Raw genomic sequence first — 26,442 nt, 5'->3', positions numbered from 1 at the left:
ACAATCAGTTTTAATTTTCAAAAATGCAACTTAATTTTCAAATATGAATTTAAGTAAAATATTTTTACCTTTTAATGTTAAGAAGTATTTAAAGGACATAAACATGATTCATGTACATATTTTTGAAAAAAAAAATGTTGTCAATCTTAAAATAATAGAAATTTATTTTCTGTTTCCAGGGGAAAAGCGGTTTGCGTGTTCCGAGTGTGACAAGAGATTCATGCGAAGTGATCATCTCTCCAAACATTACAAAACGCATCAGAATAAGAGAATGGTTGCACCAACTCATCGAATGATGGCCAACCCTGGTAAGTGGGAGGCAAAATGTTACTTCTCTTCTTCAAATCCGATAAGTAGGAATTAAAAAAAAAAAATTTCTAATGCAGTAAACTTCAGAAAGAAAAATAACAAAGAAATTGCCTTTACATTTTTCTTTGTTTATTTTCTCTTCTTTATTTTACTTATGTTTTCTCCAAAAATTAATTTCTTCAGTATTTTAAAATGGTATAAATTTTGCTGAAACAATCATATTTATCTAATAAATTCTGTTTCACAAGTTTTTCTCATTATTTTTCTCCTGTATTTTACGTTTATTTTATATATTTTCATTTGACCTCATTTCATATCTCATTTCACTCAGGCTTACTCATCATTTTTCATACCAACATGTATAAGCAGTAAAAAGTAGTGCCAAAATTTCCCATTGTAAACAATCACTACTTCTGATTTTTTATAGATAATGCTATGGCCAATAATTTTTTTCTAAAGATTTTATTGTCTATGCCAATTTATTATTTATTTTTGTTTGATTAATAAAAATCTTTACCAAATAAATTTGAATTTCTCATTCAAATTTAAGTATTTCTGATATGTCAAAATTTGTCTTGTTAAAATGGCAACATAAAGAGGAAATCTAAAATATTAGTCCAAGAACTGCTATTTTTTCTCACTAGTATATTTTCAAAAGAAAAGTATAGGTATCCTCAAAAGTCTGAAGAAGAAAAAAATGACATTTAAAATAAATTTACTTTAAAAAAATTATTTTTATTTCCTTTACCTTTCTCTTATTAAAAAAAAAGTAAATAAACAAGAGTTTTTGTGAACATATGCCGTGATTTGTTAAAATTGAAAGTTTACGAATAACGTGCATAGAGTTATTCATAAAGATGCAACAATTTTTGCAGAGATTGTTAGAATAAATCACCATGCTTTTTGACTCCGCAACCATAGCTGCTACTGATTTGTTTTGGGCAATCTCGATATCTTGACTTAACTAGTTTTAATGTTTATATCCATCAGCGTTAAAAATATCAACAAGAAAGCCACTGTAATGGTTTCTTTTAATGTCTTCCATATTTAAATTCTTTTTTTTTAACATATGATATTTAGGAAACATGTTTTTACTTTTGAGTCAACTGGAATATTTTTTGTCTTCCACTAATTTTGATTACCCATAGAAAAAAAATTCATTAAAAATGATTTCATGTCTTATTTTTTGTAAATGTGAAACAGCGATTCAATGAATGCTGTCTTGTATAATCTTCTATAATCTTGTTTTGAGAAACAAGCATCATTTTCAGGAAGATAACAATTTAAAGTTAAATTTTATTTTACTTAACTAAATTGAACTCCAATCGTTTAACTAGAAAATTCATATTTCTTAATGCCTTGATTTCATTAAAAGTTTGATAATAACTGGTATCATCTCGTTTTTGTTTTGAAGTTATAACAAGAAAACGTAGACTTGAATAAAACTGATTCAAGGAATGCTTTTAACAGACATTATTTATATCATATTATTGAAGATTTTTTTTTTTTCTGTATATGTAAAGTTGACTTCTCTAAAAAAGTGTTTTCTGTTTGGTTATTTTTAATTTTTATATATATATATATATACTAGCATGGGTGCCCGGCATTGCCTGGGTGTTTAGAGGTGTATGTGTGTGTGTTGAGCAAAAAAAAACAAAAGTGGTCGTAGGAAGGCAGGCTTGAACCCATATCGCGAAGGAGGAAAAGAACGAGGAAAAAACGTGGCGTCTTGTTACGACCACCGCCAAACTGGAAGTGACGTAGCTTTAAATTAAGGCTAGACAATCAAAAAGAGGGGATAACTTTCGAAAACATCAGTGAAAAAGCAACCCCTCTCTATAGAAAAGTGCCATGTTGAGGGTGAAAAAATTAATGTTTTTAGCCCATTTTTCGGTATTTCTCGTCTGAAAAGTCGAGTTTCAAAACGATACTGATCTTGTGAAAATTCGTCGCCTCTGTCGAAAGTTTTAGGCAGACATGCAAACATACTTACATACATTTATATATTGGTAGCTCAAATTTTCGACCCAAACTGATTAAAAAGCTTGCCCTATCTCTGAATACTCTATGTAAAATTTCAAATGTTTAAACTAGAAATTGTCTGAGTAATTTGGTAGAAACTGCAGAGGTCAACTTTTATTTAAATTTGACCCCTATTATGACCCCTTAACATTTATTGTTTTGGGCTCAAATCAAGTTATTAAGTTAGATCTATGTCCAAGAAACCTATATCTAATATTTCAATTGTTTATACCCAAAATTGGCGAAGGAGTTTGGTAGAGTTCTCAAAGATCAAATCGTTTAACTTTGAACCCTTAACAGTCAAATTTCTGGCCGAAAACCGATTACAAAGATTTTCCCAAATTTCCATACCCTGTCTATCAAATTTCGAGTCTGTAGACTAAAAATTGCCAGAGTTATTGTGGAGGGAAATGTACATAGACAGACAGAGACACACACAGACACTTTCACTTTTATAGATATATGGATACATATATATAGGATTGAAAATTTATTTGTTCCTTGTTAGCAGGGGATTCAGTTTTTGTACACCCCTACTTCATTTTCTCACCATTCTTTAACCAAAATAATTATTTTTACAATTGCATTTGTTGAATTTTGAGCATGACTCATTTTAAGCGAAACTGAACGTCCTCTAAAAATTAAACAAACTTTCAAAAAAGATATTTTTTTTAATCTGAAAATCTGGTGTTCAACCTCAGTGGATTCAAGTTATATATTCACAGTTTTGTTTTCTGTCTTGTAATTTATTTGCAATATTTTCTGTCTTTGTTTTTGTTTTTTTTTTTCATTGCTTACAGTTGTTCATTAGTTAACCATGAAATAATTTTCTTTTCTGCAATAATTATCTTAATTTCATTATAATAAATTCTAAACCTTTTTGTTTGCAGTTTTAAATTTAATTTATTATATCCCACTACTAGAATGCTCATTCTAAAAAAACAAAAAACAATAAGACTTAATTGTTTTACTTCCAAAAACAACATTTTTTTCTTATTCAGATGAAGACAGTCTGGCCGATGGCAACGTGATGACAAAGGAAGAAGATTCGCCTTCAAGCTTCAGTGTTGCGTCACCTTCTGTTGTTGATGCGTCTTTGGCGGGGCAAGGATGAAACCGGACAAGAAAGAAACCGCTTCACCTGACAGCTTTTCTCCTAATGAAAGTGCGGGCAAACATTTAGAACAAAAAAATGACAAATGAAATATAAAGCAAGCCACTTTCAGTATAAATTCATCAGTTCACTTTTTTTTTACGAGACATCACAGCACTTAACCTACGCCATGTCAAGGAATGGCTCGTTGAAACTGAATGGTCAGTTGATGAACACTCATTTTGCATTCGATTTGATTATTTTTCTCGTAAAGCTATTCATATTTTTAAATCCTCCAAACTGACCCAGTAATAATTAATTCATGAGTGCTACATGTGTATGTATGTATGTGTGTGTGTGTGTGTGTGCATAATATATATATATATGTATGTGTGTGTGTGTCTGATCTTTGAACAATAAGAAAGTGACATTAAATGAAATATATGTATGGATGTATATTTTTGTGTGTGCATATAAACTTTTTATTTGGGAACATTGAGCACTTTATTGCAGTGTGCATTGAGCACTTTATGGCAGTGTGCTTCTCTCAAAGCAAGTCTGGTTGATCAAGATTAATAAAATTTTATACATATTTCTTATTAGGTTTTCATTACTTATTAAAATAAGTAAAAAAAACTTTCTATTCATAAAAATGTATTAGCATTCTTCTGAAGATTTGTTTGGCATGATTTCTTGGTTGCTTTGACACTCATACTTATAATAATGTCAGAATGTGATCCGTTACATATCACGTTTAAACAGTCTCACATGATAGCTCTTGAAAACAACTGATACGGTTAAAAGTTTTTGTAAAAATAATAAAATCTCTAAATATTTAAAAGAAATTCTATAGGTTTTTAATCTGAAACTCAAATCGCATGTTTGCAAGGAAAGCTAAATAAGAAATGCTTGTTTCGTCTTGTTTCACCAAACTTGCAGACAAATCATAGGTTTGTGTAAGAATATGTTAGTAAATGTGAAACTATCTCACTTGTTCATATAGATTTATAATTTTTTGTTGGCTTACATTCAGTGACAACTCTTCAATCTATTTGTTTCTTCAGATATTTTTTCCACCTCCCTCAAGATAATCAGTTTGGAATTCATAGTTAAATCAATTCACAGATGAGTCATGCAAACAGTGTTTAATGCAGTTAAATTATTCTTATATGCATATATATATATGTATATATATATATATATATATATATATATATATATATATATATATATATTGCTTCACTGGGAACAGGTACTCAGTTTTATGCTCATCCGAAAATGGTTTAGTATTCATTAACGCTAAAAAACAAAGAACAAAAAATCACATTGACTTCACAGATGATAATATATTTATTTGATGATCAGGTGATTCCATCTTTTAAAAAATGCGATGACAGGTGAATTTATTAATGGCCTGGCAAGGCCACAAGGGAGACAACTGAAGCAGCAAAATTGAAGCTAGCCTGCAAGACACTATATATACAAATGTAGAAAAATTTGGACATATTTTATTGGTTTGAAAATATAGGTTCATTTTGCCAATTGTCATAAAATTTTAACTATAAAATAGTATTATAATCTTCAAAAAGGCTTCAAATTTTCATGTAGTTTCTTCCCATAGAACAAAAGATATGAGCATTTCAATGTTCAATTTGGCTACCAGTGTGTGTGTGTGTATATATATATATATAGAGAGAGAGAGAGAGAGAGCAAGATACCACTTTTTGGCAATTTTATAAGTTAGCGACTTAGCGTCTATTGATCAGAATGTAAAAGATGATGGCTTGTTGGAAAGGTAATGACCTGAATTGTGCAATGGGCTGTGACATTAGCCATTAAGGTCGCACATGAAGAGGACCATGCTTATAGAGCCTATTTTTGGCACTTTTTAACAGCTATTAAATGTTTCAATCATAGTCATTAGTTTTCCTAGCTTTGCTTATGAATTACAACATATCTGATATTTCCCCAAAACCTCTGGCCTTGATGAAGGAGAAACTAAAACTTGCTGCTATAGTTTTAATGATCTGAAATAACAGCACGGAGAGACTTGATTCCAAATATTTCTCATCTGTTATATCTCTCTTCTTTGGTTTTCATACATAAAGTAAATTTCACAATATATAAGGATTATTTGATATTGGAGATATTCATAATCATATCCTATTTCCAAAAGAGGGGAGATATAACATATGAGAAATATTTGGAATCAAGTCTTCCCTTGCTAATATTTCAGATCATTTGAAACCATAGCTGCAAGTTTTAGTCTCCCATCCATCGAGGCCAGAGGTTTTGAGGAAATGCGTATGAATGTAGTGCAGAGATTAATGAATAAGGTTGGAGAGTCATATGTTTTGGTTTTGATTCAAGCTGATCATACCCAAGTCATATATATATATATATACACACATATACATAGTTTGTATCTTGCTACCATATCTATGGTTCAATCCAATAATCGATAGTGAATTGTCTCTATAATAAATATGTAATCTGCATGAATTATACTTTTGTATCTAACGACTGGGCAACACCGGGCGACCCGTATGTTTGTGCTAGTTGGAATCATTTGAATTTTCCAGATAACGCAACTAAGTACAAAAAAAGTGAGAATAAATCATTAAAAAGCATTAATTTTTTCAACTAAATAATTAAAATATTTGTTTAAAAAACTGTTTAATACCATTAAAAACTACCATAGTCATGGATTAAAAACAAAGCAAAAAATACTTATTTTAATATAAATATTGAAATTTAAAATTTAAGAAAGAATTTATTAAAATGTTCATTTTATAATAAACTGAATCAAAAAAAATATACACATATATTTTTTGTGCTAAAATAATGGTTTTTAATGATTGAAATACCATATGGATTATCATGGTTGAATTATTGCACTTAACTTCATATGAAAGGCATATTAAAATGATGAACATCATCTTCCCCCCCCCCTTAGAATCTTGGTGCACAAAACTGTTTTTTGGTTATTTCTACTGCACCAAATTGGGATTAGCTTTTTTCTATAATCTACCTTTTTCTAGGATTTTGCCAATATGAACACTGCTTTAATAATAAAATAGTTAAGTATATAAACCAAACTTATTAAATAAGTTATCTTGTTATAAGAAGTAATCTACTTAATAGAATTGAACATGTGTGTCCAGCTTGTTTCAGTAATCATAAATGCAAATTTAATATTTTATGTAGATCTAGGGGTCTTAATAACTTATAATAATATAAAAAAGAATATAAAGAATTTCTTTTAAAATTATTTCATTACTGGTATTAATAGTACTGTTAGTGAATAGTAATTGAATTGCAAAGTTTATAATTTATTAAAAACGTTTTCTGATGAAAAAGTAATTTTTTAATTTAAAGTAAAATCATTTTTTATCAATCATATTGTTCTAGAGAAAAGGATTTTTTTTTTTTTTTTAGAATTACTTCACTCATCAGCTAACCTGTTTTTATTTTGAATTAAGATAGATTGATTGAAGAATATTTTTAACTAGCTGCTTTTTCCCGGTGTTAAGTTTATAAAAAAAAAAACAACTAAAAATATATTTATGTTTACAATTTTTTTTTTACACAGGATTTTTCAAAATACATTTTAGTTTTCCCTAGTATAAAAATAGATAAGTTTTGCAGTTAATAAAATGTTATTCTTCAAAACTGGTATGCAAATATCAAGAAGTTTCATTGGATATGCTGCTGGCTTGGCAGGTCAAGAACAGGTTCAAGCTGTTTTCCATGAACAGTGGCAATGGAGAAGCACTTGTAAAGCCAAGGCAGTTCACAAAAGCCTTCTATGTGGCACGTCTATGTCCCCCAACAAACCATGGCCTATCGCTCCACTTAATCAATTGGAACACAAATCTATAAAAGAGCAGCATATTTTGATTGCTTATGTTCCTCTGCTGATGCATGTCCACAGTTTGTTGCTAATTCTGTTACAAACAAAAGTATTTGCACAATTCACATACGAACTACGTATTAGGCTGTTTGTGTGGTCAACTGGTTTGAAGATCAATGGGAAGCAATATCTAGGGTTTGTCAGATGATATAAAGAATGTTGCGCGGCACTCTTTTTACATGAAAGGATGTGACTTGCAACAATGAATCCTGTGGGTGCTACATTCATTCAAACTTGTGCATAGTGACAACGAATTTGAGAATCTGCGTCAATTAGGTTCCCAATTGCTAATGATAACAAGGTTGTTAGATACACATCATTGTGTGGTGAACTTGCAGCTTGATGATAAGCCAGACAATGTTGATCACAGGATGTTTTTAGGGATTTAACTAGTCTTTGTTCTGATCATGTTCCAGTAATTCTGTCTCTACATTTACTCCAAAATGATGATGCCAATCCTAGTTGGTGACAAGCTATGGATCAAATGGTTGAATGATTTCGATACTGATGTAGAATATGCTTAACAAGATCCTGATTTGGAAGAAGGAGATGTAAGCTGGTAATGTAGTCTCAGTTAAGTTCAAGTTCACTAAAAGAGAACAATGACCTGCCGATGGTTTACATTGTCAAAATAGATGTTGCAGATGATTGTTGACGCACCCCATATTACGTAATCCAGTCTAGGTTGATCAGAAACTGGTAATGGCGCACTTATTTTCTTTCTTTTCTATTTTTTTTTTTTTTTTTTCAATATTTGATTTATAATAGATAAATTTAAACAATAATTTAATATTTATTTAGCAAATTTACGACCAAGAAACACAGACACAAGATCTTCCCGATAATTTTAAGAATACAGGAATTATTTAACTAGTTTCATATTTACTCAAACTGTTTTTACACAAACTGAAAGCAATATTTACTTCTGAACTAAAAACTATGCGTGTTTTACATCTGAGCAACTAAGTTTGCTTTTCATCCGTTAAATTTTTGGGAATTTGCTGCTGACTGAGCGTCTTTTATCTGGATGCTATGATTATTGACTGTTAATACAGAAGGATTTAAAGAAACAAAACAAGGATTTTAGGACAAACAAAAGCTGTAATGGCAGTGTTGGCGGGGGGGGGGGGGGCTGTCATCTTATTTTTCTTGTAGATAAAAATTAGTGAAAAATAAAAAAAAATTGTTCCATAAAAAATTGATAATTGACAACATAGAGATTCGTTCAATTTTATTTTTCACTTCTAGTTTTCTAAAAAATGGAGAAAAGAAAAATGGAACTAAAGGAGCTGGTCTCCTTCTCCATTATGTGAAAGAAAGAAAAATGTCAGAAAAAGGAACAAATGAAATGTTGCTTTTTTCTATGGTAATTCATTTTCTTACTTACAATGGTGATTTAGAAAAAAAAATTTATTTTAACTTTTTTTTATTTCTTTTCTATTTTCTTTTTTTTTTTTTTAATTTATGTTTGTATTTAATTTTTTATACTTAAAAAACTTATTTCTATATCTTTCTTGAATTGCCATTTCTTGTAAATTGAATATTCAGATATTCCTTTTTCGCATCACAGCTTTTTTCAATGGTTAATCAGCCATATTTATCATACAACTTTAAAATAAACACATGCATTTGACTAAACAAAACATATACCTGAGTTTTAGTCTCTCCATTCTTGTGTTTTTATATTTTTATTTTTTATTTATCCATATTTTATAGTTAGGACAAAGATGAAAACTATTTTGAAATGAACATAACATTATATATATATATATATATATATATATATATATATATATATATGAGACATGCTGCATGTTTAAAAGTTGTGTTTTGAAATGAAATTTAAGTGTATTTTCTAAAGCTGCTTCAATTTGTGAAATCATCTTGGATAAGCATTCATTTATTCTTGTAATTTCACTGCAATCTGAAAATCATTTGTATTTTCTGATTTGATATTTAATTTTAAGATTTAAAAAAAACAGTTATGATCTTTGTCTGTTATAACTTTGGGTTTTTCTTCTGTTTGTACAGATACACAACCTTGGTTCCAGATTACCTCAATAAAAATTAGCAATCATGTCTCTTGTGTTAGTCTGTGTGACCAATGAATGGCAAAAATATTTTCAATTGTCATAGGAGCAACAATTTCTTCATTTATATAAACAATCTCTCACTTTTAAAGTCGATGTTGAAACAAAAGGAGAAAATAATGAATATCAAATATAAAAAATAAAACAAAATTTTATTCATGTTGAGGAGTTATTGCATATATAAAAACAAAATTGGATAACAAATTTTAAAAAATATTTTATTTGAAAAAAGAAAGAACACAAAAATGTTAATTTTTTTAATTTTTTTTTTTTTCAAAAATCAAGATTATTGAGAAGATTTCCTTTCATTTTTTTTTCTATCAAAAATGAATTGTTAATGTCATCATGGAAATCTCAAATGAAATGTTTATTACTGAGGAAAGCTGCATGGCAGTCAAAACCTTTTTAATTAAAAAAAAAAGACTTGAACAATTTGTGCTCATCATCAATTAAATGGTTTTATGCAAATTTAAGGAATCTCTGCATGCATATGTGCATAGATTAAAAAATATTGAAATTTTATCATTTATCATGTGATCATATAAAAATCCTTCTTACATAAATGTGGCAAAAAAGTTGTTGGTAATCTGCAAGATTTAATTTTCATCATAAAAAATTATTTGGAACAAAATATTTGGAAGATCTAAACAAGATGAGCCACAAAAAAACTAATTGTTTTGTGCATGTGTAGCATTCTATGATTTTGTATCATCTGTTTCATGTTAGTGCAGAATTACATAAATTTATTGTTCTTTTACTGTTTCTAACTATAAATCCATGCACCCATGCATTCCATTATGACATGCATGATTTGCTCTGCTTTTATTTTATTTATTTATTTTTTTAAATCACTGACATATTTTAGCAAATTTACTTTGTAATAATTGCTAGAAAAGTTTTTTGTTTTTTTTTTACAAACCATTTGAATGCCTCCATGCTCCATCCCCCCACACCTTCTGCTAGCTAATCTTTTCTTGTACATCCGTGTGATTTGAAACTTAAAAACAAACAAAAAAAACCCAACCCATTTGCCCTAAAAAAAAATCTTTGTTCTCATATGGACCGGTTTTATACGTGATCATGTAATGAGAACGTTTGATGGACAGGAAAATGGAGGAAGTTCAGCATAGATGGTGGTTGTACAAAGACTTACTCATTCCATTTTCTTGTGTGTTAACAAAATCAAAACCATTTCATTCACATCCATTCTGCCAATTTCCTCCCATTTTCCCCAACATTAGTCACATACTTCTTTTGAATCTCACACAACATCAAACACTTTTTCTTTTGTAATTTTTCAGTTGGCATTTATTTTTAAATTATCATAAAGTTTTTAATTTTTCATTTATTTTTAAATTATAAAGTTTTTAATCTTTCATTTATTTTTAAATTATCATAAAGTGTGTAATGTGATCCTGTGTTTCAATTCAAATTAAAAGTTAATTTTAAAAAAAGACAATTTTCCTTGGTTGAAGAAAAGAAATGCTGTTGAAGTCCTGTGATTGCATCTGATATACTTTAATGATTTTTTTGTCATTTTTCACTCATTCTGACAAATTTGTCTAAAAAGATTAAAATGAAAAGCGAAAAAGAATACAAACTTTCATGTCTTGTCGTTTTTAATTTTTTCCCCCACTTGCAGATATTTGGACAGCAATTATTATGAGTTTAACCTGTGTAATTTACATGGGTGTCTTTTTTTTTTGTTGTTCTTTAACTTTGTATATTGTTATATCCTTGCCTGCTGTGGATGTCGCTATATTCTTTGGAAAAAAGATTAAAGATATTTTTCTCTTAATATTTAAAAATGTTCTCCAGGATTTGAGAATATTTTATGTAAGAATTAAACAATATGTTTAACATAGTAAATATTTATACACTAAAAATTAGATTTAAAAATGAAAAAAAAACAAAAACATTAACGATGTTAGATTAAATGGTTAATGTTTTGTTCCTATCTGGATGAGTCTATGATTTCAAATAAGTTTTTTTTTTTTTTTTTTTAAATTGGTTTCATTAGATGCATAATTTTATAATTGGTTTCATCAGATGCATAATTTTATAATTGTTTTCATCAGATGCATAATTTTATAATAATGCTGTCATGTACTTAAATTCTAACACTTTGATGAAGATCTTCAGAGACAATTTTAGGGGAAAAAAATATTGTTTTTGTATCCATTGTATTTAATTGACGGTTGAATGTTATTTTCAGTATAGATACTAAACAACTTGTTAGCCAAATGTTGGTACATTGTCTATTCGATAAAAACAAGTAAAAGGTTAAACATGTTCAACAACATTAAACAAAGAACATGCATTTCATAAAGTTAAAGGATTTCATATTTCTCTGATCTTAAAATCATTCCATTCCTTATTTCACTTTTTCTATTTTTATCCGCTCTTTATTTACATCATTCACTTTTCTTTTCACCATCAAAAAAACATGTATAAATATTTACTCTCCTGACTATTATTAGTGTTAAAACGATAGCAGACAAATTCTATTTCCTGTAATGTTATTTCTCATTTTTTTTATTGAAAATATCCATAAAAAAGAAAGGAAACAATCTTTCTTCTAATACACCTTTCTATTTTTTTTTTCTCCCATTTCTTAATTTTTCCTCTGAATCTTTCCTCTAGTTAATATTAACTTGGATCAATATTTTTTTTTACTCTTAATTTCAGTGTTGACATCGACTTACAAACAAATCTTTATTTAACTATAGACAGTAAAGAAACCAGGCATTGCCCAGGAACTTGAAAGCTTGGGACATTTTTAATCACATATCCTTCCTCCCCATCCTATTAGAGAGTTACTTCAAAATATATAACTTCAAGCATTTGGTTTCTTATAGTAAATTAATTTAACAAACTTTTGTGTCTTCATTGAGATGTAATCTGTTTGCACTGAACACTATCTTCTCTTATTTCAAGAGTCGCTTTTATGATTCTTTAAACAAAATACATGTTTGATTCTGATTATCCACTCTTAACAAAAATATTTTTCAATTCAATTTCTTTCAAAATAGATTTTATCCACATACATTTTTCAATATATGGCAGCAACAACTGTTTCTTAAGTACAATTACTAAATGCTTAATGTTACAAGAGACAGTCAACCGAAATAGATGAGTTGATTGAGTATTAATCAAATGGCATAGTTTAACAAAAAATTAAACCCATATAAAAGTAACAAATACCCCCGACAATTAGCCTATATAAATAAAACAAATGTGTGTGTGAAATTTAACCAATAAACTCTTAAACTACTGGTCGCATAATACTGAAATTAACAGGAAAAAGGATTCATACACTAAGGATAGTTTATAACAAGTAAAATCTTTGTTTGGATGAATAAAGTGTACAAAAATATGCTGTCAAATAGAAATACAAAATGTTTATTTCAACTTGCCAACATATTTTTATTACTTTCTGTGCATTCATTCATAGTTTGAAGTTTAATTTGAAATCTTTCTTATCTATTTGTTGATAGCTCAAACAGTAGGGAATGCAGCTGAAGTGCTAAATGTTTTGGTCTTGATTCTAGATGATGGTACTCAAGTTATTTTTATTTTTTAAATCTTTTAAAATCAGTACTAGGTACAATATAATATTCAATAGAGAATTGGCTCTAATAATAAATACAAAATCTGCATGAATTAAAATATGCTAGTCATATTTTATGACTAGACACAGCTAGTGTTATACATCTATATATCTATAAAAGTGAAAATGTGTGTGTGTGTCTGTACATTTCCCTACCAAATAACTGTCAATTTTCTGTCTAGAGACTCGAGATTTAACATGAGTATTGAGATTTGGGAAAATCCCTATAATCGGTTTTCAGCCAGATGTTTGGCTGTCAAGGGGTCAAAGTTTTAATGATTTGACCTTTGAAAACTCTACCAAACTCCTCCACCAATATTGGGTCCAAACACTTAAAATTTTCAATGTAGGTTACTTGGACATCGATGAAATTTTTTAATTTGACTTGAGCCCCAAAAAATAAATGTTATGGGGTCAAATTTGGGTCAAAGTTTAAAAAAAATTTGACCTGTGGTCTCTACCAAATTACTCAGCCAATTTCTGGTCCAAGCATTTGAAATTTTAAAGGGTATTCAGAGATAGGGCAAGCTTTTTAATCGGTTTGGGTTGAAAATGTGAGTTGCCAAGGGGTGAAAGTTCAAAAGATTTTACCTTTGCGGTGTCTAGCAAACTACTCAGCCAATTTTGGGTCTAAACATTTGAAATTTATACATAACGAGTATTCAGACATGCAGCAAGCATCTTAATCAGTTTTAGCTGCGAAAAGGTCAACGTTGAAAGAGTTGGCCTTTGCAGATTCTACCAAATTTCTCTGCCAATTGTGGGTTTAAAAACTTGTAATTTTAGATGTAGGTAACTTGGACATGGATAAAACTTTGTATTTTGATTTGAGACTAAAATAATAAATGTTAAGAGGTCAAAATTGGGGTCAAAGTTAAAAAATCTCTGCCAATCTCTACAAAATTACTCAGACAAATTTTGGTCTAAACATTTGAAATCTTACATAAAATGTATTCACATGTAGGGCAAGTTATGAACAGTACATAGGGCCCGAGCAAAGTTAGGCTGAACTGCTAGTATATCTATAAAAGTGAAATTGTCTCTTTTCTTTCCCCCCCCCCCCTGACCAAACTACTCTATCAATTTTCAGTCTATAGAGACTCGAGATTTGACATAAGCGGTATTGAGATTTGGAAAAATCTTTTTAATTGGTTTTCGGCCAGAAATTTGGCTGTGAAGAGGTCAAAGTTCAACAATTTGACCTTTGAAAATTCTACCAAACTCCTCCGCTAATTTTAGGTCTAAACACTTGAAATTTTAGATGTAGGTTACTTGGATATGGATGAAACTTTTTGATTTGATTTGAGCCCAAAACAATAAATGTTAAGGATTGAAATTCGAGTCTAAGTTAAAAAAAAAAATATATATTGACTTCCGTTGTCTCTACCAAATTACTCAGCCAATTTCTGGTCAAAACATTTGAAATTTTACATAAAGTGTATTCAGACATAAAGTAAGCTTTTTAATTGGTTTCTAGCCGAAAATTTGGCTGCCAAGGTGGCAAACTTCAAAAGATTTTACCTTTGCTGTCTCTAGCAAACTATTCAGCCAATTTTAGGTCTAAACATTTGAAATTTTACGTAAAGGGTATTCAAACATGCAGCAAGCTTTTTAATGAGTTTTTAGGCAAAAATTTGGTTGCTAAGCGGTCAAAGGTTAAAGAGTTGACCTTTGCAGATTCTACCAATTTTGAGCCTAAGCACTTGAAATTTTAGATGTAGATAACCTGGACATAAGTCAAACTTTTTAATATATACATATGCACATAAAGTTATGAACAGTACATAGGGCCCGAGCAAACCCAGGCTGAATTGCTAAAACGCAAGTTGATTTTGATCACTTTCAGTTTCCCTTTTTTATATTTGCTGTAATTTTTTTTATTGGTAATACTATTCCTTGAAAAAAGGAGAAAAAAAACCTGGTGTACCATGATATAGTTGGCTTAAAATAGCTGATCTGACTCCGATTTTTAGGTAAAAGTTTTGTTGAATCTTTAGACATAGTTGAAAGGACTTCAGAAGTTAGATCTCAAGCTTATAATGTGATTTGATTAGCATCAAAATGATTCCAATATGTAAAGATTGAGACTCAATGAGTTTCTTTAACTTTCAAACAGATTCTTCTCTCCACTGCATTTGATCATCATAAAAATGTAGAAAATGATTTCTACATTTATATTATTCCAATCATTTGAATATAGGTGTTTCAGACGATATAACACCCAATTTTCATCAGGTACATCCTGTTGAACTTTGAAATCTGTATACAATCTATTCTCATTCCATCAGTCATAAGTAATTGATATTGAAAGTTGCTATATTTAGTACAAATCATGTCAGCCGTTCTACCTGGTCATGACTAACAGGATGAGAAGCTATCTTTGTGAATTAAAGGGTTCCATTTGAGATTAAGTACAGATTCCAGAGTTTGACACGATGCACTTAAAGAAACATTGACCAAAATGTCAGAAGAACATCCAAGGTAAGAAGAGTTCAAATAATCTAAAAAAAATTCTGATTTCAACGTTTCAACAACAAACTGCTTTTTGTCTTTTTTTGGTCGAATCCAACATATAAAAAAAAAACTTGTGCTTGAAAATATATATTTGACTTGGAGAAAGTTTTATTCTTCTGTTTGGTGTAATTATTTTGATGCTAATATTTGCTTCTGCTCTTTTACCCTGTGTTCGTACCATGTGAATATAATCAGAAAGCATGCAAACAAAAGTTAACTAATAAAAATCTCAAGTCTAAAAATAAGTTGGAATCCATAGGTTTAACTATACTCTGAAACAGGATATTAAATTCACATTAGGAAGACATTAAGTTTTTTTTTTTTTTTTTTTTTGAAAAGGTTTATTTATGTGGCTTAATTAAATTTATTTAAACGTGATATTGATACAACAAAGCAAATATTGTATAAAAAGTGATAATCATGACATGTCATGACCACCTCAGCTGATATTGTCCGAAATGTTGAAGGCATGAGATGCTTATTAATGAGGACAATTGTCTAAATTGGCTAACATCCTATAAAAAGAGAACTGTCCATCCCAAAGGCAAAATCTAAAATAATTTCTTCTGACCAAATAGTACATTTTAAATATTGGTTCAAAGTAATTCATAGAGTTTAAAAATAAAGTTTTTCCTTCATATTTTCTCACAGTTTTGTTGATAAAAAAGAATTCCAAACCTATAACTCATAAGATATTTTGTTCTAATTGAGCATTTCACAGCAAATGACTATAAAAATGGCACAAGCGTAGAAATTCTTAAAAAACTGGAAGAATTTAAAAAATAATGATAACGATGAATGAATTTACTCAGACAATTTTGGGGTCTATCTGAAGAAATATTTCAAGTGTATGTATACAGACACAAATCCATCAGAGTATATCTGACTAATTGCTCATGACTTTAAAGCATCTTCCATGAAAATTTTTTTCTCAAACATTCTGGTAGAAATAGTTTCTGCAAAAATGGATAAAATGGCTACCAGTGCGATATTGGGAAAGCACATGATTTGCCCACAGGCGATCATATGCAAAATATGCACAGCTTAAAGTTGAAATTGGAAGCAACGTGCGGGGCTGGGAGTGGAGAGATCCTTCAAAACTTCACAGTTTATCTTGGAAATTTTATTAATGTAATTCAGTTTCACCTCATTTCGGTATTGTTTTTGAAGAGCGTTGTTTTCGATCAAAGGTTGAGAATGTATGATGCTGATAAACTTGAAACAAACAATGAAGCCAACACATTGCTGAAGGTTGTTCACTTCAGTGAAAAATTTTAAGAAATTTATTAAAAGTTGAAATGAATAAATCATTTGTTTTGTGAATCTAATGAAGGATGTAATTCACCTCTAACTCAACACAAGCAACTATCTCAGCTAGTATTTGTTATAAAGTATATTTTTAAAATCTCTTAAATGAATCATTTTTATAACTCCAATAATTTGAAACTTCCATTCAATGGAGGATTAAAATTCAAAACAATTCTTTATTCTCTAATAGAGAAATGTATTTTAAATAAATCAAAATCAATCCAAAGTGACACACGTACAAAGAAAATACTTGATCAATAAAAAAAATCCAAAGATTATTAAAATACATTATTTTAAAATAATACTAAAAAAACTTCATTTCAATCTAAAACATTGTTTTATTTGTTATGATTTAAAAAGCTGAACGTAGTTTGTTTACATGCTAAATTCATCTTTTGCCTATAATTTTCTCATTACGTCATTTATGCTTTTTTTTATTTTTAAATAAAAATTAAAATTAGATCTGTTTCTGTGAGAAAACAAAGAACCATGAGAAAAACATGATTGTTTTTTTTTTAATGTTGAATTAAATGAATTTTTCTTTGAATTAAAGTTTTCAAAGCAAAAGTCGAGTCTTATAATTCATTTAGAATCCTAATCGAAAGTAAAACATTGTCATGTAACCCTGTTGTATCAAAGAACATTTTTCATATTAATACTGTGGACGTGAGCTAAGGATTCCATTTAGTCATTTTTTTTTTTTAAATGACTAAATGGAATCTAAATATGGACTAGCCATAAGTGTGAGTTATTGTGTTGAAGAAACATCACCTGTTGAACTCAATGGTTGATGCAGAGCTAGTATCACGTCATGCATAAAAAAGCGACAGTAAATTTACATATGAATTTCAAGTTCCGACAGCCTCCTTTGTTCTCCTCATTCTACCTGACAGTCCTACATCAATCATTTCTGGAACATATTTTTATAATCAAATAAAAACTATTCTGCTGCTCTGTCTCTGAACCATTTTCCCAACAAAATACATTTTTTTCTTGAAATAGAATTCTATGTAAACAAAAAATTAATTCATCTTCATCCCTCCTCACCTTCCCTTTTTATTTTTGTGTGTGTCTTGGAGCAGCAGTGCTTTTCAGCAAATGTCATTTGTCCAAGAGTTCTTCAAATTCTGTAAACTTGATCTTATGATTATTCTGATTATTGTATAAATTATATATATATATATATATATATATATATATATGTGCATACGTAATTGTATAATATACGTGCATACGTAATTGTATAATTCTATCTTCGACCAGAGAAAAATCTCCAGGAATGGAAATAAAGATAATTTAACCAAAAATTTGATATTCTTAAGTGTTTTTCTATTGTTTTCTCTTTTTAAATTTGGGATTGTCATCATCATCATCATCATCATCATCACGCAGTCCTTCATAGCTGGAGATGACTAGTCAGGATTTTGGTACTTTATCCTATGGTGTTGTAGCATTCCACGCTCAGTGTGGAAAGCTTCTCCGCAAGTAGTGCATGGTTAGTTTCCAGGGTTGTGCCGTTTGGTAATGTTTTTGTTCAGATCTGGCCTTTATTTTTGCCTCTATTTCTGCCTTTCTTTTGTGAAGGCTACTGTGCTACTTCTGTCTGCTGCCTGCTCTTCCCAATTTTTTGTGTTCATTACCTTTAGGTGGCGCTTTATCACATCCTTGTAGTGGAGTTTCTGCCTACCAATTTTTCTGTATCCATTTTCCAATACAATAAGATTTTTGGGATGTGATTGCTTTCCATTCTGACCACATGTCTAGTCCATCGCAGTGAGTACGGCTTCTATGCTGTCCATGTTGGCTCTGTTGAGTACTTCAACATTTGATATAAGATCGTTCCATTTAATTTTCATAATTTTTCCTAGGTGGTACTGCTGTATTGCTTCCAACCGCTTTATGTGGTCGTATGTACAATGTGTAGGTTTCTGCTGAATATAGTAGAGCACGTCATACCATTTTGTTTCTAATGCCGTTCTTTGATCATAATCGTTTTTCTAGTTTTCCAAAGAAGCACACGTACTCTGAATGTGGCAGCTTATCTCCTTGTCTGCACGGCCATTGACAGTCTGTACTTTCCAGATTAGTGAAAGATGTTAATACTGGCCTCAGTAGGCTTGCTAAACCTTGTGATGGGATCGTGCTGGTGCAGCACCATTGGGTCTCCACCCAATGGTGCTGCACCAGTTCACCAGACTGGATTAATGGCCAGGACTGAACTCTGTTTAGAGTAACTTCCATGCATCCGTGACCAGGGCGAATCACCAAGTAGGAGGACCTCAGAGTAGAGCTCCGTAGGCAGTTGGCTGGCATACTTGTCTCCTTCTGGCAGCTCCTGCATCCCTACCTGACCCCCAACTGTCTCAACCCTGTCTTGTTGCTGGATCAGACTGGTTGGGATGAGAGAGTGAGGCTAGCTCTGTGCAAACCAGCTTCACTTTAAACAAACTCCAAGCTCATGTCATCCATCATTCCTTCCTCATCCCCTTCAAGTCCTGTGGTTTTTGGTGAGTGACAAAACGATAGGTGTGGGCACACTGGAAGTTATAGCTACAAACCTGAACACAGGCGCCTCAGGCGATAGGATCGTTCTCCACTAATGGGAGCAGAAATGGAGTCCGGCAGCTGTCTGAGTGTCTGAGCAGCCGTCTTTAAGACAGCACTGCTCCCCTCCGTGGTATGGGGAATAGGTCAGAAAAGGTGCCCCAAATATTGCCTGCTCCACTACATTCTGGCTGGCTTACCGCGATCAGCGGGAACTCTAATAATGCAGTCAAAATAAAGAAGCAAAAAAGATATCAAGATTGCAACATGGAGCATTCATACACTCTTGGACAAAAATAACTCAGGCCATAAAGATGCACTACACTCATACCAGGCGAACTTGCCAGGTACAATATTGACATTGCTGCTCTCAGTGAAAGTGAAATTAATGAAAGAGGTCAGGGCTACACCTTCTTTTGGAGTGGCAGAAGACCTGAGGAGAGGCGTGAGGCAGGGGTTGGCTTTGCAATGAAAAATGTGCTTGTGAATAAACTGGCTGGACCTCCAAAAGGAGTGAATAACCGTCTAATGACACTGAGACTCCCTCTCTCCAATGGAAAGAAGTTTGCTACTCTTGTCAGTGCATACGCTCCTATGATGACAAACATGGTATTGAAAAATGTAATAGCAATGGTCTTCTTCTTCGAACCTGCTCTGAACATGACCTGCTGATAACAAACACTGTGTTTCGCCTCCCTATTCACAAAAGGAAATCATGGATGCACCCTTGCTCAAAGCACTGGCATCTAATGGACTATATTATCAGGAAATGGGACAGGCAGGACATACGTATCACTAGGGCCATGTATGGAGCTGAGTGCTTGACAGACCACCGACTAAGTGGCTAAACTCAATCTGCATATCCAACCAAAAAGAAGAAGACCCCAAGGAAAAATAGCACCAAAACGACTGAATGTCAAAAAGTTGAAAATAAAACCTTCAGAAATCTTTCTCTGGAACCCTATCAGAACACCTTGAACCTACTGGATTAGACAACCGAGATGAGGAAAAAGCATGGGAAACACTCTGCAAGACATGGAGATAACTACCAAGAAACACAAAGAAACACAAAACCTGGTTTGATGAAAACTGCCTGGAGGAGAAGCACACTACATACAAAGTCCATATTGAAGATCCATCCTCCAAACTAAAGAAGGACACATGGAAAAGTTTGCATAGCAATGTTCAGTTGAAGCTCAGACAAATGCATGATTTTTGTCTAAGAAAGAAAACTAAATACTAAAAAATAAACTATACTAAAAGAAGCATACTAAAAAAATCTAAATTATACTGAAGGAGTCATACTAAAAAAGTATACTGAAGGAGTCATACTAAAAAAACTATGGTGAGTACACAAAAAACACAAACACATTGTGGATGCGTTATCTCATAACTCTCACTTTTCCTAATTTGTTCCTCAGTCTTATTTATGAGCGATTTTTCTGATAAAGGGAGAAGAAAAAGCTATATTCTAGGTAGGCAGTATTTTTGTATGAACAGTAGCTTGAGATGTCAGAAATTTCTGTTTATATGTCTGTCCTTGTGGCCATGTCACTAGTAAGGGTGTAAACAATTTATCTGGGCTGACGTTATCTGCCTGATAGTCAGGGACCCGAACCTTGGATTAACCACTAAGGAGGCTGTCCTATCAGCAGGTGCAAAGTATTGGGGCTGCTGTATTGCCATTTGGTGAATGGATTCTGGACCATGCAGTAGCTTCTGGTGGGGCTTCTCGATGCCATATTAGTGGGTAATTGTTACAGCTTTACCTTATCATGTGCTACAAGAAAAAAAAATGTTTATTTGTTTCTTTTTCTCTTACTTTCCCTCTCTGCCCAACCAAGTCTGTCGACCTGTTCCACAAATACCAAAACTGCATCATGAAAAGTCTCCAGAAAAAATACTTGAAGTCCAATGTAGACTCCCACTACCATGTCTCCTTCTCCCAAATCAGGGTATACGTTCCAACCTTCCAGAGGTTGAAACCCATTTACAGGAGACTAAACCAGACCTATTATTCCTAAGCAAAACTGATATTGGACCAACTATTTGCCTAGATGGTTTTCTAATTAAACTAACTTAACATCCAGATCTGACCCTCAAGATCAGCATGGGCATGAAATATGTGCCTACAGTAATGTAGTAGGGACATCTTCAGAGAGGACCCTAATTTACCCTATATGTGCTTTCGGGTTGAACTTGCTCACACCACAGCGTTTATATTTGCCCACTACCGCCTCACAACATAGGAGTTACTATCTTTAAGAGCATATCTGAGAAAATTGACCACATCCTGTCTGCTTATCCTTCGGCCAATATGAGTGAGTCTTTTAACCCACTCAAACAAGACAGACGATGAGGGGAGGTTCTGTCATGATTTCTCTATTGCTTATGACCTCACTCAGATTGTTCGCGAACCCACCTGTGTGTTTGATACTGACAGTTAATATGCAAGTCTCCTAAACCTTTTCCTCACAACTTGCCCTGAGATATGTTCATCTCCGATTCTGTCTCCACTTGGATCTAGCAACCACTCAGTTATATCAGTTAAGATAAAAACAAAATGTAATAAGTCCTCAGACTATCGTATTGCATATCAATACTCTATGGCTGACTGGGATAGTTTTCGTACATTTATATCAGATCTACCTCTGCGTTCCATGTTTAAAAATAATGTGTCCTCTATAGAATCAGACCTGACAGAATAGTTAATTGTAGGTATAGACCGCTTCATACTCTCCAAAATATTCCAGCAAAAACCTAACAGCTAGATGTGGTTCTTTCCAGAATGTGCTGCTGCCATTGCACACAGAAATCACTTTTTCCATTGCTTCCAACATAACAGATGTACTGAGACTAAAGCCGTGTTGTATTAAAAAACTGAGCATATAGAAGGAAAAAAGTGACAAAAGAAAAAGTTGGGTTTAAACTTTTTATTTAAAGTTAAAACGATCGTGAAACGAACTGTTTGGTGTCTCAGGATAATTCGGCAGCGGCAGCGGTAGGAATGCTGGTCGGGTGTTGATATGAACTTAGCGATGATCTAAGTTATTGTCAGACTGAGGTGAGGGGCGGTGATGGTAGGAACGTGATTTATGTGTTCTGGCGTCTGGAATATGTGTGCGGTAGCGGTGATGACAGGAATGTGGCTTAGTGTTCTGATGTCTGGGATACGGGTACGGCGACGGCGGTGGGGAAGAGAAGTAGTCTTCAAGGCTTGCTGTCCAGTATCACGAGTGAGATAGTGGCGGTGCAACGGCGGTGGTGCAGTTATTTCAATAGCTGGTGTTGCTAGCAAGGGATTAACTGCTGCTGGCTGCTGACAGAGCGAGATTCACAGTTTGACATGCAGGGGCTGATCTGCCATTTTTATACTCGCGATGCGGGCGTAGTTGTAGACAAAAGATGGGTTTTATCATTGGGCAGTGCTTTCGCTTTTTATTTGTGTTTGCTTTTTGTGTTTTAATGTGTTGTAGGAAGTCGCCTGTTTGGCGTTTGTATACATCTGATATATCGATTTAAGCTAAGAAAAGTGTGAATGTGTTCTAGTCGGTGTTGTACTGTTGCAGTGTTTTTTGAGATAATTATTTGTGTTTATATGCTACTGTGATGTTTGTGTTTTGTATTTTGATTTTTTTTTTGATGTGCGGCTTCCTCTTCCGGTTTTCTTTGTTGAAGTGTTGTGTGAGTTATTCTGCTGATGTGTGTGTATAAAAAAATGATGTTGTCATGTGTGTTTAGTGTGTTCATTTACATTGTATCGACGAACGGGTTCGTCTTAGCGCCACCATTATTATCATTGTCGCTGCTCCTGCTGGTTTCTGGTTTATTCATGTAAATATGGAGGGATATGCGATATAACAGGACTGCCAGCAACGACTGTAAAAGAATAATAAAGAACGCGAAAGAGTTGTATGCTCAGTCCATCAAGTCCAAAGTAGCTGAGCAGTGGCTTGGTTCCCACCAGTTTTGGCAAATAGCAAATAGGGTTCTGAACAGAAGCGTGTGCTCTATCCCAACCATCATCAATGAACCTGAGGTAGTCTCATCAGCATCAGACAAAGCCAGGCTGGCCAAGAACTTTGCAGCTAATTCTACCCTATGCGACCATGGCCGTCAATGCCCCTTATTTCTGCCTGTATCAGAAAACACGCTAAGCGACATACAAATATCTGTACATGATTTTACCAAGCTAATCAAAAACCTTGATTCCAGTAAAACAACTGTCCCTGACGGAATTCCAATTATAGTGCTGAAAAAGCTTCAACTAGAACTAGCTTCCATACTTACAAAGCTGTTTAAGTGCTGTCTTAAGGAGAATTGCTTCCCAGCACCCTGTATGCCCTGTATTTAAAAATTCGGGTGATTGGTAATCTCCCTCTTAATGCAGACCAATAAGTCTCTTGTGCATCATGAGCAAGTTGTTGGAATCTGTGTTAAATAGAGAAGTAGTCAACCATCTCAGCAAAAATAACCTTCTTAGTGACACGCAATGTGGTTTCCGTTCTGCTAGATCTTGATCATGTGGTACAATGGGAAAAGCGATGGCTAGTTACTTCTAATGCATCTAAAACCAAGCTCCTATCTTTACATCACCACTCTGATCCACCTCTGGCATCAATTGAAATGATTGATTGGAGAGGCTCCATATTTTAACAAGCTTCTGATATGACTTGACTCCTGATATGAAATGGACTTGATATGACTTGACTCCTGATATGAAATGGAACACGTACATCAAGGTCGCTGGAAAAATGGTAGGATCCTCCTACCGCTCCAGTAGTTATCTCACTCCTAATGCAATTCTCTACCTATATATGCCAGGTACATCCCATGATGGGGTACTGTTGCCACAACTAAACTGTACTAAAAGAGTCATACTAAAAAACATAGTACTTGACAATGGTTGATCCATGCATTATTTTAATTAATTACCATAGGAAGAAACTCTCTTTTCTCTTATTCAAGCAAATTTTGTTTCAGATTAAACTTCGGTATTCAGATTTTAATTAAACATATTTAAAGATTTTCATTGTATGCTTGATTGAATACATCCTATTAAAACCTGATTGTCACAACTGGTGAATTTAAAACATGCAATAAGGTAAGGACACTTTAGAAGAACGATATGCAATAAAATTCTGTTTTAAAGTTTACAAAATGCTGCAGAAATGTATGGAATGCTTCAGACTGCTTTTAGATCATCTTGCATGAATTGAGCATCAGTTTTTGAGTGGCATAAGAGATTCAAGGAAAGCAGGGACTGTGAGGGATGATGAGGTGTGGGAGGAATAAGGAAAGAACACCAGAGTTGATTGGCCATCATGTGTCTATGGAGACAATGTGCACAGTTTGATGTTGATGTGGGAACTGTATCAAAATTATTTGCAAGAAGTGAGAATGCAGAAGATTTGTGCAAAGTTTGTGCCAGGGGTGCTCAGAGAAGATCGGAAAAAAAAGATTTTGTCACGGACATCAAGACAATTCTGCACCCTCCCTATCATCCATATCTTACTCCCTGTGGCTCTTGGCTATTCCCTAAGCTCAAGGAAAACCTTAGAGGCTGTCGTTATGAGACAATTGAAGAGATAAAAGGGCTGTGACGAGGGTCATTGACACGCCAACAGGTGATGACTTTCATGGTGCATTCCAGAAATTGTTGGAATTATAACCATTATGGTACAGTTAGAAGTTCCTCCATTGTAAAGTCACACGTATCAATATCGAGTTCCTGTACAACAATCGGCTAAATTGGTTGTCCTGTCATTTCTGGTTTGTTTCCAAGTAGCTTTTCAAAATGTGCTTTGCATTTCGAACATGCATTGTGTTTGCCTTTAACTTATTCTTTGCCAACTTTTAAGTTTTATCTGTTTAAGCAATTCAAATCGCCATTTAACGACTTTAAAAATTCATCTGTTTACGAAATTCTAATAACCATTTAACTGGCTTTAAACATTTATCTGTTTACAAAATTCTAATAACAATAAAACCGGTTATGAAACTTTATCTGTTTATTAAATTCTTATAACTATTTAACCAGCTTTGATGCTTCATTTGTTTAGCATTTAACCAGCCTTAAATCTTTATTTGTTTACCAAATTCTAATAAGCATTCCACCAGCTTTCTTTGGTTTACCAAATTCTAATAATTATTCCACCAGCTTTAAAACTACATCTGTTTACAAAATTCTAATAATCATTAAACCAGCTTTAAAACTTTTCCTTTTTACTGAATTTTAATAACTATTAAACCGGCTTTGAACACTTAATTTTTACCAAATTCTAATAACCATTTAACCAGCTTCAAACATGTATTTGTTTACCAAATTCTAATAACCATTTAACCAGCTTTAAACATTTATTTGTTTACCAAATTCTAATAATAATTAAAACATCTTTGAAACTGCATTTCTTTACTAAATGCTAATAACTATTTAACTTAAAAATTCATTTGTTAATAAAATTCTAATTACGATTCAACCAGCTTTAAAACTTCATCTGTTTAATAAATTCTAATAACAATTTCACCAGCTTTGAACTTACATTTATTTATCAAACTCTAATAGTAATTTAACCAGCTTTGAAACTTTATTTGTTTACCAAATTCTAATAATCATTTAACCGGCTTTAAACATTTATTTGTTCAATAAATTCTAATAACAAATAAACAAATTTTGAAATTTCATTTGTTTACAAAATTCTAATAACAATTAAACCAGTTATGAAACTTTCTCTGTTTACAAAATTCTAATACCCATTTCATCATCTTTAAAACTTCATTTGTTTTCAAAATTCTAATAACAATTTAACCAGCTTTGAAACTTTATCTGTCTATTAAATTCTTATAACTATTTAACCAGCTTTGATACTTCATTTGTTTGGCATATTCTAATGACCATTTAACCCCCCTGGAAACATAATTTGTTTACCAAATTCTAATATCCATTAAAGCAGCTTTGAAACTTCATCTGTTTTCTAAATTCTAGTAACTATTAAACTTGCTTTGAAACTTATTTGTTTACCAAATTCTAATAACCATT

General features: G+C 32.2%; 1 protein-coding gene across 3 annotated transcripts in view; it reads left to right on the top strand.

Annotated features, from left to right (window-relative positions):
• Positions 1-4,023, top strand: part of LOC145247382 (uncharacterized) — a 37,601-nt gene extending 33,578 nt beyond the window's left edge. For all 3 annotated transcript variants that reach the window (XM_080109067.1, XM_080109069.1, XM_080109068.1), the window contains exons 7-8: positions 180-308; positions 3,333-4,023. In XM_080109067.1, the coding sequence (XP_079965193.1) occupies positions 180-308; positions 3,333-3,445 (242 nt within the window). In that variant the 3' untranslated portion in view covers positions 3,446-4,023. The remainder of the gene's footprint in view (positions 1-179; positions 309-3,332) is intronic.
• The last annotated feature ends 22,419 nt before the right edge of the window (positions 4,024-26,442 follow it).

Source organism: Euprymna scolopes, chromosome 25, assembly GCF_053919585.1.
Source record: "Euprymna scolopes isolate OS-2025 chromosome 25, ASM5391958v1, whole genome shotgun sequence".
In the NCBI taxonomy this organism is placed as follows: domain Eukaryota; kingdom Metazoa; phylum Mollusca; class Cephalopoda; order Sepiida; family Sepiolidae; genus Euprymna; species Euprymna scolopes.
The sequence above is the reverse complement of the archived record's forward strand: the minus strand, read 5'-3'. Positions and strand labels throughout refer to the sequence as shown.